Source organism: Ambystoma mexicanum, chromosome 5q, assembly GCF_040938575.1.
Source record: "Ambystoma mexicanum isolate Mex_15411 chromosome 5q, UKY_AmexF1_1, whole genome shotgun sequence".
NCBI lineage: Eukaryota > Metazoa > Chordata > Amphibia > Caudata > Ambystomatidae > Ambystoma > Ambystoma mexicanum.
The window spans coordinates 927,994,198-928,011,325 of NC_090933.1; the positions used below are offsets into that span (position 1 = coordinate 927,994,198).

At 47.4% G+C, this 17,128-nt stretch overlaps 1 protein-coding gene across 2 annotated transcripts in view; it reads right to left on the reverse strand.

Moving 5' to 3' along the window:
* The window catches only part of PABPC1 (poly(A) binding protein cytoplasmic 1), a 503,278-nt gene extending 491,676 nt beyond the window's left edge, over positions 1–11,602 (reverse strand). Inside the window, exons 1-2 of one of the 2 annotated variants that reach the window (XM_069621444.1) lie at positions 11,244–11,602; positions 9,879–10,109 (exon numbers count right to left, since the gene is read on the reverse strand). In XM_069621444.1, the coding sequence (XP_069477545.1) occupies positions 9,879–10,071 (193 nt within the window). In that variant the 5' untranslated portion in view covers positions 10,072–10,109; positions 11,244–11,602. Of the gene's footprint in view, positions 1–9,878; positions 10,110–11,020 lie in introns of both variants that reach the window. The other variant, XM_069621445.1, reaches the window with a different exon arrangement.
* Between the last annotated feature and the right edge of the window lie 5,526 nt (positions 11,603–17,128).

Sequence of the window (17,128 nt, forward strand, 5' to 3'; positions counted from 1 at the left end):
ACGTATTAGTGACTCACTGCCACATTTCTGTTCTCGAGTACAGACATCAAGTTCTGGCAACCCAAATTCAGAAGGAAAATTAAACTCTACTGGTCACACTTACCATCGGCTCTATCAAACGACCTTCATAAGATATGTAAATTCAACTTTATTTCGGGCAATTACCCATAAAAGTACAAGCAAATACCTTAAAAAATAAGTTCTAAAATCAGCGCAAATAAATTATCCCATAAATCATGTTCTTCTAATCTTTGCGAACCATGGGAAAAATAGTGGGTCTCATTTTTGACTGTAGCTGGGCAGAAACTGGCATGATCATAGTTTGAATATTTACTCAAACTGTCACAAGAAAAATGTCAGTCTAAATTTAAGATACAAAATAGTTCTATGAAGATTGATTTCAAATAGTGTTTCATTGAGAAAAACCTTATGGATGGCATATCCTTCAAATATGGTTTCATTGAGAAAGAAACAATATGGACGGCATATCCTTCAAATGTAGACAATCGTGATTTGGTTAATTGGTTCTCCTTATTAAACATTTTAAGCCTATTCTTTACATTGTTCACTTCCTTTCTTGTGATAACCTATAATTCTTAAAGCAAGTTACTCTTGTCAACGCATTTTAAAACATTCTAAGCATGTTTTTACCATTTCCAGCTATTCCCATTGTGCAGATACTTGTTTTAGTGAGATGCCTTCGAGCGAGATCATGAAAACAGTTCTTTGCGGTTTTCATGAAAAGTTTCATTTCTTTACAGACGGAAGACAGCTTCTAATTGTTTAATTAGCACATAACGACATTTTATTCGACATAACGACATTTCCCGCATAAAATGGCCAATCATTCTAAGCATGTTTTTACCATTTCCAGCTATTCCCATTGTGCAGATACTTGTTTTAGTGAGATGCCTTCGAGCGAGATCATGAAAACAGTTCTTTGCGGTTTTCATGAAAAGTTTCATTTCTTTACAGACGGAAGACAGCTTCTAATTGTTTAATTCGCACATAACGACATTTTATTCGACATAACGACATTTCCCGCATAAAATGGCCAATTTTCTTTTTGCAATCAACGGGGCATCAGCATTTAAATTTGGGATCGTCCCAACTGCTCGGTCATTTATATAGAAGAACTGGGGCAGCAAAATGCACCCCTGCCTACACTACTTACAAACGAACTCTTTAGTGGCTTCGCCCCCTGGCAACATTGTACGAACACAAAGTTTTCTTCATTAAGTCTCTGAATGGGATTTAGAATTTCTTTCAGTGCCTCCATGTTTTCCAACGTTTCCCACAAAATATTGCGGTCATCTCAAATAGTTTTAGAATATATAAAAGCAATATATGAAATGTCTTTCTTTAAAAAGGACATACCCAAAACAGTTAAGAATACCCAACCACCCGGGCTCTGGAATTTCCTAAAACGGGCGTCTTCGACCAAAATCACTAAATAGCATTGTCTATTTTTTATTCGCGACATTGATTTATCCAAGTAAACTAAATACAAAAAATCGTTTTAAAAAAAGAAGAAAGAAAAACATCTCGTGCGCAGACATCAAAAGCCTGCAATGTAAACTTGATAAAGAAAATCGAACACTTGAGACATTAGTAATTAAAAGGCTGCATTCCATCACCTTTTTTGATTGGGATGTATTCACTTTTAAAAAGACAAAAAAAAAAGGGGCCCAGCTTGAACAAGTATACAGGAACGGTCATCTACCCCAGGGGCCTTCCCCGATTTCTGTGCAAGTAAAGCTTTATGCACGTCTGACACCATAACAACATGGGCTTCAGATTTGGAAAGAGCCGAGCTCAAGGGTTTGCTAGCACATCCCTCCATTATGTTAAGTTATGTTATGCTATTGGGCATTTGTATAGCGCCCTTCACCACTGATGATCAACGCGCAGTGGGCTGACCGCCTTTGGGGCTGTAGTCCAGGTCAGTGGAGAAAGTAGGGTAGTATAAGTAGTGCATATGTGCACTCTGTATGTGTGCAGCCAGGTCGAATTTTTCGGGGTGGCTAGGTGCATTCTAATGCTAGAGGTATAGTGTTGGCTGTGTGAGACCAGTAGTATGTGTGCAGCTAGGCCGAATGGTCTTGGGGGTAGGCATTCCATCAGAGTTGAGGCTTGTATATGAGATCATATGTGCAGCTAAACCAAATTGTGGGCGATAGCTGCGTCCTAAAGGTCATCGAAGTGTGCATGGTGGTGTATAATTAGGTGTGCATTTAGGCTGAATTGATTGTGGGGGATAGCTGCACTCTATTGTTTTATGGTGCAGAGTCGAGAGTCAGTATATTGGTAGGTATGTGCTAGAATCTGTGCAGTTGGAAGAGGCCCCCTGCACCTCATACCTTCCTGTGCCTACCAAATTAACTTTGATCCCTACTATAGAGGTTTGGTGCTTTGGTTCTTCAGGAACCTCTGGGTCTAATGTGGACTATACGCTTCCCTGGCTTAACAATATAAGTCAATGTTGGCCTTTTCCCACCTACTGTATGAGGCTAGTAGCTTCCCTATGCTGAGGAATGTTGAGTATTGCAGTCCAGGCATGGCGGGGGTTGCAGAGGGTAGAAGCAATTCTAGTCCTGGTGCAATACTGGCCCAGGTGGTTGAAGATCTACTGCCCACCATCTCTGTGTCTCCCTGAGCGGGCAAATGTGTGTTGGAATACCACTTTGTCAATAAGCAGTTGCATCCAAGTCAATGAGAATTATGAGTACTTCCAGAATACATGGTTGGGTGATCTATGAACCCGAAGGGTCCAGCAGCAAAAGCCAGATTGTGCTAATTAGTGCTATGCCTGTCAGGAATTTTTAGGTGTGGCGGATGGCGGAGTATTCCAGGTGTCGTGTATGGCATGAGTTGTAAACAGCTCATTGTTGTCCCTTACAAAAGCTGAACTCGGCAGACATCACTTGATCTAAGAGCATAGTACATAGCTAGTACATGTTAGGCAGTGCTTTAAGTGGGATAAGAAATTGAGGGGGGGGGGGGCTCATTCAGGGGCATGGCTTGCATGATGGGAGTGGCCACTAAGAGCATATTGCAACACAGTCTGCTTGGTACAAACTAAATAGATCACCCAGCACACTGCATAAATAAACCAGGTTGTGTATACAGGCGAGGCCTTATGACCCAAGAACTGTTCCCGCTCAGCGCACAACCAGGTTTATTTAGGCATTGTTTAGATACACCTGCGAACACCCTTTCCACTACATCCCTCTTTTTCAATCTGCTTTTCCCTTCTTCCCAGTTTCCTTTCCTCTTTTATCTCCCTCTCTCCGTTGTTCCCCTCTTTGGATCGCTTCTTGTCAACACTTTTCGGTTCGCTCCTTGAACAAACCTGGATTATTCATCTATGCATTGTTAGTCGAATACATGTACCCAACAAACAATGCATGAATAAATAAACTACCGTTTTAAAATGTATTATGCATTGTTTGTCGGATGCATGTATCCGACAAACTACATAAATAAACTGTTAATCATGGGGTCTGATCGAATCTGCAGCGCACAGCCCCCAGGGGATGAAGGGGGAGGGGGGTGTGGGCATGATTCTTCACACAGGCAACAAAGGGACTCGTGAGGGGTCAGGAGAGGAAGTTACAGTTAAGAGATGCTGCAGGCATCTGTGACTGACAGAAGTGCAAGCCAGCCACCGCACTGCTCAACAAGTTTGGTGACGCTGTGACTGGCAGACACTTCTGTCAGTCACAGCTGCCTGTTTCAATCATAGTGGCGGCCTCATCTCCCGTCAAGGCTGCAGCGGGATAATGACCTGCTGCATCGTGGTGGGACTACGGTAGCCCCGGCTCATCCTCACTTTTTGGGGACTGCTGAGGCTCGGCTCCGGCTGGCCCGGGCCCACTTAAAACACTGACTATTAGGGCATAAGTGCTACGTCTGTACATGTAAAGCGCAAACACTGACATAACGTTAAATACAAACTCTACTGGCAACAAGGTTCTGTGCCCTAGGCATTCTTACCTGTCCGTAGTAGTGGATTCTAGGCCATTTCTTAGCCACTGGTGGTCGTCAGGGGACATGGTTTTGTGGAGGGGCAAAAAGCCAGATTGGTCCTATTGCACCATTTAGGGGAAAAGCCAGGTTCTGAGTGGTTTCCGAAAAGCCATGTAGTCTTGCATGTGTCGGATGAGGGTGTACAGCGAGTTCCAGACTGTCGGCGCCAGGGTTGAGTAGGCAGACCCTCCGATCCTGGCTGATTTGGAGCCGGGAACGCTAGGAGGAGAGCAGTGCTTGACCTTTGAGTGCGGGTTGGGGGGTATGGGGAGGCAAGGGAGGGGGAACAGAGGGGAGACAGACAACGATCCTACTAGGCCAGGTGTCATTCTGATTGCGCAAGTGCATGGGAAGGGGGAAAGTGCGCAGGGGAGGGGGGAACAGTGCAGTACATGAGATAATAGAATAAATAAACAATAAGTAAAAGTACGGCCAGCAGGTGGCAAGTGCTGGTAGTGGGACTGTAGGGATACATTAAACTGTCCCCAAGTGTGGGGGTTGCCAGGAAGGCAGTGCAGGTGTGTGTGACTGGCCGGGGAGGGACCTGGGCCCAAGATCAGAGGGTGGCCAGGTAACCAGTGCAGTTTCAGTCAGGAGGTCAGCAGGGGAGAGGAGGAGAAAAAGCAGAAGCAAGGAGAAAGGTTTTGAGGTGCTCCCAAGAACCAGAGATAATTCTCCTCAAGTTTCAGGGAGGCAGTTCCAGAGAAAAGCCCCAGCCGAAGAAAGATCTACCACCAACTCGTTGCTTGGAGAAGCAAATGACCCTGAGGGAGTTGGAGGCGGATGAGCTAAGAGCTCGAGAAGGAGGATATTTAGGAAGAGAGAGTTGATGGTACTGAGGCCCCAGAAGGCCTTGTGGACAATGCATAGGGTTTTGATCTTAATCATTGCAGCCACTGGGAGCCAGTGCAGATTTCAGTCCTGGAGAGATGCGATCCCTGGGCTTGAGGCCAAGGACAAGTCTTGCAGTCCTGTTCTGGATGAGTTGCAGAGGGCGGAGAGTAGAAGCAGGCAGATTTAGAAAGAGACTGTTGCAATAGTCCAGCCTAGAGAGAGGCTGGCCAGAGAGTGACAGGAAAGGAGGGAGCAGGTGTGCCGACGAGGAGAATCTTGGTCTTACTGGCATTAAGGAAGAGATCATTGGCAGCACACCATTTCTGGATAGCAGACGGAGATGAGAGGGAGAAGAGGTGGCTGAGGGTAGCCTGAAAATGAGCCGAGTGTCATCCGCATAGCACTGGAAGTTGGGGCATTGAACAGCCGGGGAGAGAGGTTAGACCCCTGGGCAACACCAGAGATAGAGATAGAGGACTGTAAATAATGCACAGGATCTTGAGGGTGGCCCTTCGCCCGATCAGGAGCCAGTGTAAGGTGCAGAGTGCAGGCGTGATGTGATCCCTTCATCCGAGGGCGGGGAGGAGCATGGCTGCAGAGTTCTGGACTCTTACTGCTTGTTTAGTTGGTAGGCATGTGAATCCTGTTATAGGGATTTCGCATAGTCACACCCAGACATGACAATGGATATAATTGCTTTCAGTCTATTTGGGTAGGCGAGGCAAAGGAAGATGTGTCTCAGAAGCTTACGGTGGAAGTGGCAGGATTTGGATACATTGTTAATGTAGGGTTGACAGAGTTACTTCAGAGTCCATTGTGCAGCCAAGGTTTTTGACAGAGGTGGAGGTCATGGGATGGAGGCTAGGGAGATCGTTGCCGGAATAGAGCTGTTTTACCGCACACTAAGTTTTCCACGGGTTGAGAAGGAGATGGTTGCTCGTCTTCCAGAGACCAAAGTATGCCAGGAACGATGCTAGGTCAGTGTGATTGTCAGAGGTCGATTTGGGAATCCCAAGGATGATTCCTGTGTCATTGGAATATCTGCAGTGAGTTTTTGAGAGTAGGCGAGCCCAGACAGAGGGGTCATATAAAGGTTGAAAAGCAAGGGATTGCAATCTGACAAGGAGGATGGTGTGGTTAACAATTGAAAGGCTGCCGAGAGCTCAAGAAGAACAGTGTCAGTGCAGCCTTCCGAGTTTGCGGTGACTGAGGGCATCCCAGATAGAGATCAATGTGGTTTCAGTTCTGTGACAGGGAAGGAAGTCAGATTACGCTGGGCCCAAGAGGTTTTTGGTTTCTACGAAGCAGTTCAGCTGGGAATATGCAGTGCGGTTGTTGAGAGTTTGGGATTTAGTTGGTTGGAGGAGGGAGGGTTTCTTCAGAAGAGGTTTGACATGCATGATTTTGAAGGGTTCTGGGGAGATGCCGGAGGGAAGGGAGTCATTAAGGATGGACCTGGCCAGTTCCCCTGCACATGTGGAGATGAAGATTTCTTTGAGGAGTGAGGTGGGACAGGGGGGGTCTAGGGGACAGACGAATAGTCGGCTTTTAAACAGTCTTATGGACTCCTGGCCCAAGATGGGACTGAAAGAGCAAAACTGAGAAGTGTCTGCAGACATGTGGGATGGTTCTTCGAGAGAGGGGGTTGGACTGGTGGTGAGGTTAGATAGTCTGGCGTTGAGGGAGGCTGTCCCGTCGAAGGCTATTTTGTGGAAGCGTTCAGAGAGGGAGTTGTTGGGAGGAGACGGCTGTGTAAGGTGGGTTCGGGAATTAAATGATCCTGTGGTGCTCTACTGCTGCTGTGGCATCTCAGGATTCTGTTATTCTAACAGACCATTCGATTACATAATCTACTAAATTAGCCATACCAGGCATCCATTGTTAAAGGGCATCTGCTTTGGGACTATTGTGTCCTATGGTCATATTTAGCAGTTAATCTCCAGAAGCTAATGTGACCACTACGAACTGAGGCATGCCTCAGTTGCTCCCATTTCTTCTGCTCGGCCTGAAACCTTCTTTTGCCTGATCAAATACTTAGATGATTGTCGCAGCCCTGCCATTTCGTGTTTAACTGCATTGGTTTTTAATGTGTTTAAGTGAGCGCTCTCTGCAGACTGGCATTATTTGTTAACGAAATATCCCGTAATCGGGTTGGATGCTTGGTGGGTTCAGCAGGCTTTAGTAACATACATGGATAGGGAGAATGAATTCATGTTAAAAATGCTCTATAGAAATGTTCTGCATAACACTATTTCGTTATATGTAGAATTGCCAAAACATATTGGGGGAGATTGTTGCATAATCCCCACTGGCCCAATAATCCACATTGGCCCATTTAACGTCTCTCCTAATATTAGAGGACACAATATGTGCTTTAGCCAAATTATTTTAAGTATTAAATGGCCCAGTTTGCAATCTTGCCACTAGGCAGACTGGGTCATGATCTCTTTCAATCCAATGAACCACAGATAATGACTCCATAAAATGCTGAGATGTGGAGTACATGGACATTAAATATTTACATGTCAACCTCCCTTTTAAAGGATAATCTTGTCAATTTGCCAAGATGCCCTCATTGTCGTCAGACTTCATCCTATATATATGTGACAAAGAAATGAATGTGACAAAGAAATACAGCAAGTTCGCTTGCTGAAAAAAATAGCCATCGCTATGTATGCACTTACGCTACTAGCACAACTAGCTAAAAGTTACAGCCACCCTGTACAGTTGGGGCTCTCGAAATCACGCTAAGAGATTATATTAAAATCTCGGTATCTTTAAATATGTCACGAGTAGATCTTATGGTTTGTAGTGCCAACAGGCCACAAGACATCGAGTGTACATTTGTCAGTACTTAATGAGTCATAGCTGTATTGTGAGCCAACAGGACACGAACAGGACACCGGTCACATGTCAATACTGCACTTGCAGAGCGCTTGTATACAGCAGAATACCTGCATATATCATCGTTTGCCTTATTCAGCCAATTAAAATCGGAATGTTCTACTGATTTTTCGAACTATGATCTACAAGAAATCGGTGGGGGATATTTAGCTGCTAGAAGAACCCGATGTATTGCTCAACTTTGCTGCCTATAACCTCTACGGCAGCTTGCGCTATATAAACACGCCCATGACGGTGTTCGGGAACGTGTAAAAGCAGTGGTCCACGGGGGTGTCAGCTGAGCTCCTCTACTTTTTCCATTATTTTACTGTTCCCACACTTATTTTAAAAATAAACCAATGGTTTAGTTTTCAAATAAAAGTGTAGGAAGACTTTTTGATTACTACATGCACTTTTAAGCACTGTTCGCTGCTTGCAGCGCTCTTAAAGTATATGCCACATGTGACATAGTACATGTATAAAATCAATACAAATATATTTCGAAAAAAAAGTGTAGGAAGAGGTTGAAACGTGCACCTCAATGCACCGCACTCAACATTTCCTTAAACAGCAGGTGTATTTGTTTGGGGGTTTGGATTGCTAATGGGAGGGGGGCGTGGCGATTGTGTTGAGCGAGGGCAAACCAGCAGGGGACACAGTACCACTGCTTCTGTTCCTGCAAGCCAACCACTGTACTGTGTTAAAAGGACCATCGGGACATTTTACCATCGTGGGACACATACAACAGGCACAATGTTACTTTGCAGCTCACGAGTTGATGCGATTTGTGATATGCTTTGGAAGTAGTAGCTCAACATTCGGATAGTAGTCAATACTTAGAAAGGGACGCATGCGGCTGTGCAAATCGTTATTTCGATCTATGTTAGGTTACACAATAATTTGGCTCAAATGTCCACCATGGAGAATCGTCGCAGCACAAATGCATATTAACAAGTGGACCAAAAACACAACAAATCCGATGATAACCACGGTGGCTAGGTTCCGTTTGTTTTAGTGATCCGGAGAAACCAGAGAGCAATAAATAAAACATGCTTCACAACAGTTTTAAGAGCTGAATAAAACGTGGAGGCTACATGTACATATTAAAAATCAAAACTCAGTAAATTGCAAGTTTGAGGGATTCGACAAACAGACCTTTCGCCATGCAAAAAGTGCAAGTTGCATACAGCGTTTGAACGTCACTTTCTGATGGCGAATGCACGTCTTTATTGTATACAGTTAGAACAATTTAACCTTTACAATATTTATAACAAAATCACAATAAAACTATTAAAAGTGCAATCATCATTTCTGTCTAACATTCATCAGTACAGAAAATGTAAAACACCATACAATCGATATAGCATTCAGTAGGTCATATCCTCCCACCTGCCTAGTACATTAGGTTGATCACACCAGGCCTGAGTAAACTTAATGGATAAAAACCCCTCACAGCAATAGGTACATTAGGCGGAGTTAAGTTTAGCGGCATCAACTAGCCCTTCATTATCAATAAAATCAGCACTATATACAAACGTCGTAAAGTACAGTAAACGATCAAATATAAGATTAAGCCAATATAAAAATACATGTTGCCAAGTTTCAATTTCATTTAAGCTAAATTATTGCAGTGTCAACAGTAAGCACAATCTTGCTATTAAACCCCCAGGTGCTGAAATGCCCCGTGTGAGTGGAGATTAAAACGTAATCCTATCAGAATATTGCGTGCATAATAATTGGGAAATTTACCTAAATAAGGTGCTAAGGTGTCCAACTTTTTATGATCCAATTTGAGAGGAGACAAAGACGTGCAAATGTGCAGTTTTTCCGTTGTTAAACGGCCCAATGCATGAAAATTTTAACAGCCTCTGGGTCTCATGATGAAATCACTTATATTGCGACCCAGTCCACCTGATGCAAAGTCAGAATATTTCACTTCTGAGAACAGTTGTCATGATCTCATCCCAGCAACAGCTGATCAGGCACCGTTTCAAATGTTTACGAGAGCTACTACATCACATTCAGGATAAAATCGTGGTCAACCATAAACAATACAGCTTGATAGTAGGGAATATACCAAGTAAACATTAAAACCATGAATAATGGAAGGAGCTGATTCTCGGAGCACTCACCATCGGCCGGCTGCTGGAAGTTGACGTAAGCGTAACCCAGGGAGCGGCGAGTGATCATGTCCCTGCAGACGCGAATGGAGAGGATGGGTCCGGCCGGACTGAACTTCTCGTACAGCATTGCCTCCGTCACGTCCGGGTGCAGGTCCCCCACATACAGCGAGGCCATCGGGTAGCTGGGGGCGCTCGGGTTCATCCTGCACAGCGAGGGCAGCACGAGGCGCTCAACTTTCTCTGCAATAGACCAAAGAGATGTCACTGCTTACCACCACAGATAATAAGATTGTTGGGCAAAGGTAGATATGACCATCAGAGGGCGGGGCGGCAGTGTCACATATAGGGGATGGGGAGGAAAGCAGATACCCCGACATTCCGGGGCGGGGAGCAGACAGCCAGGAGTAGGCACGTCTGCAGCAGCGGCATGGCGCTCCAAGTCACGTCGACTCCCATAACCAAGGTAAACATGAGTATCAGAACGGCTCGTACGTGCATACCACTAGCGAGTAATAGCAACACTGGGGTCATACATCTCAAATACCGTTAAGTACTGGTTTTTGGTTGATTTCTTAGACTGTTCACGCTGTGAACCAATGGAACACAAGCATATGAAGTGAGCCTGCTCTGAATGACATGGACACGTGTATGTGCACCATGATTCGCCACACAAGATTAAACGATTATACTCGCATTCCTCTAAAAACACCCCACATCAATGCATAGTTTTAACAGCTGACTGAAATGTCGATAATTAACGCTGATGCCTACTTCTGGGCAGCCAATGGCTCTCGGAGACAACCCTCAAAGGCCCGGTGCAGTCACGAGCCTAGTCCAGCCATGAGCTAGGGCGAATCAGCCTAGGTCGCTTCGTGCATCGGGATTTAGGGGGGCCCAAAAGATAAATGCACATGCACACAAACACCCTCGTAAAGAGCACACACAGGCACCATACCCCAGGCCACAAGCTGCTACTCGGGCAGACACTGAAAGAACCTACGGATACAGTAAATCCTCACTTAAGCAAGGGAAAGACGGAGAACATGGCAGCGTAACAGATGCTATATGTACAGGGCGCGGGCAAAACAGGGCATTAGTCGATTTACTACTTCAAACAGCACAGGCCTTGCGCTAACACCCTTTGCACCAACCTCCTAAGGGTTGCGGGTGGGCGCAAGTTCAGCCCAACTCCAGGCTGCTTATCGAACACTTCCTGGTCCATGGACTCCCCCCTCAAGTTGCCAATCCCAGATGTCGGGTTTCCTCCGCGGTGCAAACCCGCAGCAGGCCTAGCTGCAGGGCCCCGCGAGGGTGCACGTTCAAAGCGCAGGGTCGCGCGACCAAAAAAAAAAACGCAAAGCATGCGGACGTTACCGGTTCAGAGGAATCGCACACTACGTCCGTTGGGCTTAAAATTCAAACGCGGCGGATCGGTTCGTGCGGTGTTTCACGGCTCCTGCACTCGCTGCTGTAGTCCTGGAGGATCGGATTCTTCGCTTCACCGGTGGTTGGTATAATTCTTACAGTTTTTATGGATATTCAATTTTTTTGGTCAGGAAAAGAAAATAAAGACTTTTTATGATAGTTTTCAATTTTGTGCTTTTTTTTTGTTTTTTTATTTTTTAATAATAAGAAATGTGTGCCGAGGCCAGGAGCACACACTCACACACACAGCACTAACAGCCGGGGTATAGGGGAAGAGGGCCGGCCCGCGCACACGGCATATATATACTGGCGCCGCCTCTTGACGTCAGCGCGCCGCCAGGACACCGGAAGTAGCGCGGCTGCGGAGTGCGGACGAGTCAAACTCATTTCTGGTTGAATGTGTTTAGGGACGGGTTAGCGTGTGAACCACACTCGTATGAAAAGAAAACGGGTGTACGTTTTTTGTGCAAGCCCAAGTCGCCGCGTTCAAGATTTACGGGTATCTCCTTTGCATTTCAAAAGCAAATGCGGTCATCTTTGCACAAGTGTTTACCTTGCAGTGCACTACAATTTGCATGTGGCCATCTTTAAATGGGAAGGCGGCCATGCCACCCTGCAGCAGAATGATCACGTACGCTGTACAAGCCTTAGATGCAACATGTTCCCCAGTTCAAACTGAAAGGGGGTGTTCATTTTGCGACACGAGTCATAATCGACGAATATTAATATCTATATGACTACTACGTTTAGACAGGTTAATGTCTTCTACTACAGTTTTATATGTCATTAAAAACTCTTCGAGGAATCCATTTTTCTGAGGTAGTGTGCTCCAACTCAATGAAATTCATATATAGGAGTACTGCAACGGCACCATCATACAGCACCATGTTCCGCGGAAGTGAAAGTAGCTGCCACCTTGGACTGAATTCAAATGTTGTCACAATTCTTACGATCTCAGCATTAGAGTACACTTAACACGGGTTAGGCAATAGTTACGTATCTTTTTACTAATCTCTTTCCTTGCATTTCGTCATATTATAATTGGTAATATAATACAGTCGGCAAGTAAGTGACACGTAGCTCAACAATGTAGACGCTGCCACTAAAGGTGGGGAACTCGTCGGTATTAACCTATCAGTACAGTGTTCTGCTATTGCATATTTCTCCCAACTAACTAGCGTGCGAAGATGGGCGACAAATGCAATATTTACCTTGCTTTTCTGTCTGTGATTATCCGGATTATTAACATTTCTAGGTAAGGATTGGGTATTGCCACACCGTTGTTGTGTGTACGTCCGTGCCTCGGGTCGCGCACCCACACTTGCACGCACTCATGCACACAAGAGGACACGGGACGCGATGTGCTCCGTTCCGCGTCCCAGCGGCAACCGCCCGCACGGGCGTGATTTATTCCAACACGCATGCGCGTAGCCAGAACGAGGCTCGCGCATGCGTCCATCGTGACTCGCACGTCACATCCCTTTTTTTCTTTAACAAAAACACAATATAATATCATATTCCAGCAACAGTTTAAACTTCTAACACATAAACATTTTCTCTCGCTAATTGGAAACCTCCCATGACCTTGGCTCAGTCTCCCAAGTCCAGGACGTAGTCCTTGAGGTGAGCAGGCGGTCTGCGGTCTCTCCGCACTGGATACCTCGAGGCACTGGGCATGGTTTCGCTGGGACTGTCTCTACATGGGACTGCAGCCCTCGGGCCATCTTCAGCTGGACCCTCTGGGATCGCTTCAAAGTCAGGGCCCTCTCCGGGGTCAAAGGTTTCCGACGAAGTGTCCACCTTGAAGAAGGACCTGTTGCGGGTGACCGTGCCACGTTCACCGGCCGCCGTCACCATGGTCCCTTTTACATGCGTGACCTTCCACGGGTGAGGCTCATATGGCAAAGACAGTTTGCCCTCTGGGTGACGGTTCCGGACTAGCACTGAATCACCTACACGCACTTCTTTGTCTTGTAGACCTCTTCTTTCACTTTCCCTCTGATTGCGTGGCTCGCGCTCCTCTTTTACTTTCTCGTTGTCGATGACACCTGGCCCCCGGCCATCCAGTTCCGGTATCATGCCACGGGGGCAGCGTCCAAACAGTGCTTCCGCGGGAGCCAACCCGGTTGACTGGTGAGGGGTGGTCCGGTACTCTCTTAGGAATTCCACAAGCTTCTTCGGAAGGTCATCCCCCCCATGAGCGGATATCCTTAACACTTTGTTCAAAGTACGCATTAGCCTCTCGCCTTCTCCATTGGCAAGAGGCCACAGAGGCGATACTCTGCGGTGATGGATGCCTCTATCCTTGAGGTACTGGGCGAACAGACTGCCGGTAAAAGGGGGCCCATTATCAGAGCATATTATTTCTGGGAACCCATGGGTCGCAAACATTTTATCTAAGGCCCTGGTGGTGTACTCCGTTGCCGTGGATTCCACTACCTCCACCTCAGGATACCTTGACCATTGGTCAACGGCCACTAAGAAATACATGCCCGACCTTTCGACCCAAAATCCATGTGGACCGTTCCCCAGGGCTTTTCGCTCCGTTCCATGGAGCTGATCGGTGGGGCCTTGTCCCCTGGAGCCGCTGCTTGACATGGCAAACACCTTTTCACAAAACGCTCAACCATCCCTTCAAGATCAGGGAACCACACCTTGGACCGGAGCCTCGCCTTGGTCTTCACGACCCCTTGATGGCCAATGTGTGCTAACTCAAGGATGCGATTCCTTAGCGCCTGTGGGACCACGATTTGTCTCCCCCTCAGCAGCAATCCGTCATTCGAAATGGACAGCTCATCTCTGACCTTCCAAAGTGCCTGAAGGTCTATTTGGGCGCTTGCCTGACGCCTGGAGTTGTTTCTTAGTACCTCTCTCCAGTCTCCACTTCTCACAGCAGCCTTGATGATGTGGAACATCTCATCCTTGGATGACTCCGTCGCTATGGCAAGTCTCGATAGCGCCACCGGTAACGCACCTTCCACCACGTGACAGAGTAGCCCTTGACAGTCAGAGTAGCCCTTGACAGTCAGAAGTTGACTCGTCGTTCTTCTCCACACTCCCAGTGCTGGGGTGACGCAACAGGTAGTCCGCCGGGTTATTGGTCCCTGGCCTGTACACAAGTCTAACCCCGTACGCCATCAGTGCCAACATCCAACGCTCAATTCTGGTCGGCTGTTTAGATGACTCGCCTGCCAGGATGGGCAGCAACGTCTTGTGGTCTGTCACCACCACAAAAAGCTTTCCCAGAATGTAGAGACGAAAATGGCGACAGCCCCATAGGATGGCCAAAGCTTCTTTCGATCTGCGAGTAACGCTTTTCCGTGTCCGAAAGAGCTTTGCTCACATAAGCGATGGGTCGCATGTCCCCTCTTTTGTCTGGCTGCAGCAGCACCGCTCCAACACCCACGGGACTGGCATCAACAACAATCTTGGATTCCATCGACGGGTTAAAGTACGCCATGGTGTCTCCGTCAGACAAGGCATTCTTGAGGAGCTGAAAAGCCTCTCGCTCCTTCCTTTCCCACATCCATACGGCGTCATTCCTGGTCAACGGCCTGAGGGGCTCCGACAAAGAGGCCAAACCTTTGATGAAGCGCCCGCAATAATTTACCATCCCCAGAAAGCTCCTCACCTCGGTGGGGGACTGGGGTGCTGCGGCCTCTCGAATGTTTTTGATCTTAGCCGGATCAGGTGATACACCACTGGCGTGAAAAATGAAACCAAAAAACCCAATCCTGTCTTTGAAAAATTCACATTTTTCACAGTGGAGATTAAGACCCAAATCATCCAACCTCTTCAGTGTGCACACCAGCCTTTTCAAGTGCTCCGTCTCCGATTCCGCAAACACTAAAATGTCATCACTCATATTCAAGACACCTTTGAGGCCAGCCAGCGCCCCCCCGATGGTATTCTGAAAGACCTCGGCGGCAGATGAAATGCCGAAGCTCAGGCGCTTAAACTGATAGAGACCTTCGTGCGTTGTGAAGGTCGTGATAAATCTGGAGTCTGGGTGAAGCTTGAGCTGATGATAGCCCGCACGTAGATCTAACTTCGAGAAAACTCTTGCGCCCTGCAGTTCTCCAATAATATCATCAAGAGTGGGCGTAATGTGTCTCTCCCTCTTGATGGTGGCATTGGGGAGACGCATATCCACACATATGCGCACCGCTCCGGGCTGTTTTGGCTTGGGGGCCACCACGATGGGCGAGACCCAGGGTGTTGGGCCTTCCACCCTCTCGATAATGTCCATCTGCATGAGCGAGCGGAGCTCCTCCTCTACCTTCTCTAGGAGGTGAAACGGCATCCTGCGATGCTTGAGAGCCGTAGGTCTGATGGTGTTGTCGATGTGTAGACGTACCGGGGGAGCCTTCAACTTCCCCCACACCCTTGAAAATCCCTGAGAACTTGCCCAGTAGCTGCTCAATGTCCACTTGGTAGACTTCCCATGCAAAATGCACTAGGTCCAGGGCCTCCGATGCCGCACAGCTGAGTAAAGAGTGAGGGCTCACGTCTGTGACAAAAATCGGGTTTTTATGGTCTTGCCGCCTTTGGACACCGACGCAACGAAAACGCCCTTGATTGGGAATGGCGTGTCTCCGCCAAACGTGAAAATTTTCGCTGTCGAAACATCTAGCGCCGGCGGTCCCGGAATAGACTGGTAGTGATCGGACGCCAGCACACATACTGAGGCCCCGTGTCGACCAGCACTTGTGTCGGTACTCCTTGAATGTCCATGACACACTTGGGTTGTCTCTTCTTTTTCGCCCCTGTTGCGATGCTTGAAATGAAGAACACTCATCCTCCTCTTCCTCGGCCATGTTGAGCTTCTGCATTTCCTGATCTAACGCTGCGATGCTCCTCTGCCCCCTCGAACTCCTGCCAAGTGCCCTGGCCGGGCCCCTCTGTACAGTTATTGGGGCAGGAGCGCGACACATCCGGGCATAGTGTCCAGGTCAATTGCATCTGCCACATGTTCTCGATTTGGCGGGACACTCCTCAGAGTGCGGCAGGTCATACCTGCAATATTGGCAAATAGACATCAACCCTTGCATCGGGCCCGCTTCCTGGCGCTTCTGGCCCCACTTGGCTTTCGACGCCAACTGCCTTCCAACGGCAAATGCTTGCTCCGACTTTCCCGGACGCACCGCCACATCCATTTTGGCACCCCTCGATTCTGCCAGTTCATATGTCCTTCCGCTATCCAAAATCTGTTGCAGAGACCATCCAGGCTCCCTCAACACTTGCCTACGTAGCTTGCCTGAGCTACAGCCTTGGAGGACCTGATGCCTGATCATGGACTCTTCATTGTCCCATCGACAAGTTGTGGGCATTTGTCGCAGGCGAGCGCAGAATTGGTCAAGTGACTCCTCATCTCTCGTAGGCCACGTTGGACAACGGAATGAAGTAGTTTTTTAGAGCAGTTTTAACAGCATCATAGGTGGTTACCTGCAGGTTGAGGGACTCATAAATGCGCAGAACGTCCATGCTGAGTATAGGAGAGTGGCTTTCTTAGCGTCGTCATCAGTTTCCCCAGTTGCCGTAAAGTACATGTCCAATTTTTTTATCCACAACAACCATCTTGGGCCCAATTTGGAGGGGGGACCGGACGTGTCAAATTCTAGCATGGGTAACAAAGCCCTCTGTTGTCTCCTTACCACCACTCTCACTGTTTCTGCCTCGCTGTCACTTTCCGCCATGTTCACAGGTCGCACAGGCACCTCGTGGTGATTCAGAAGCCGCAAACCTGACTTGGGTGAACCGTGGACGTACCTTGGGTCACTGCGTCATCATGGAATGTTCGAGTTGACGAGGGCCTTCCCCTTCAGTTGCCCCTT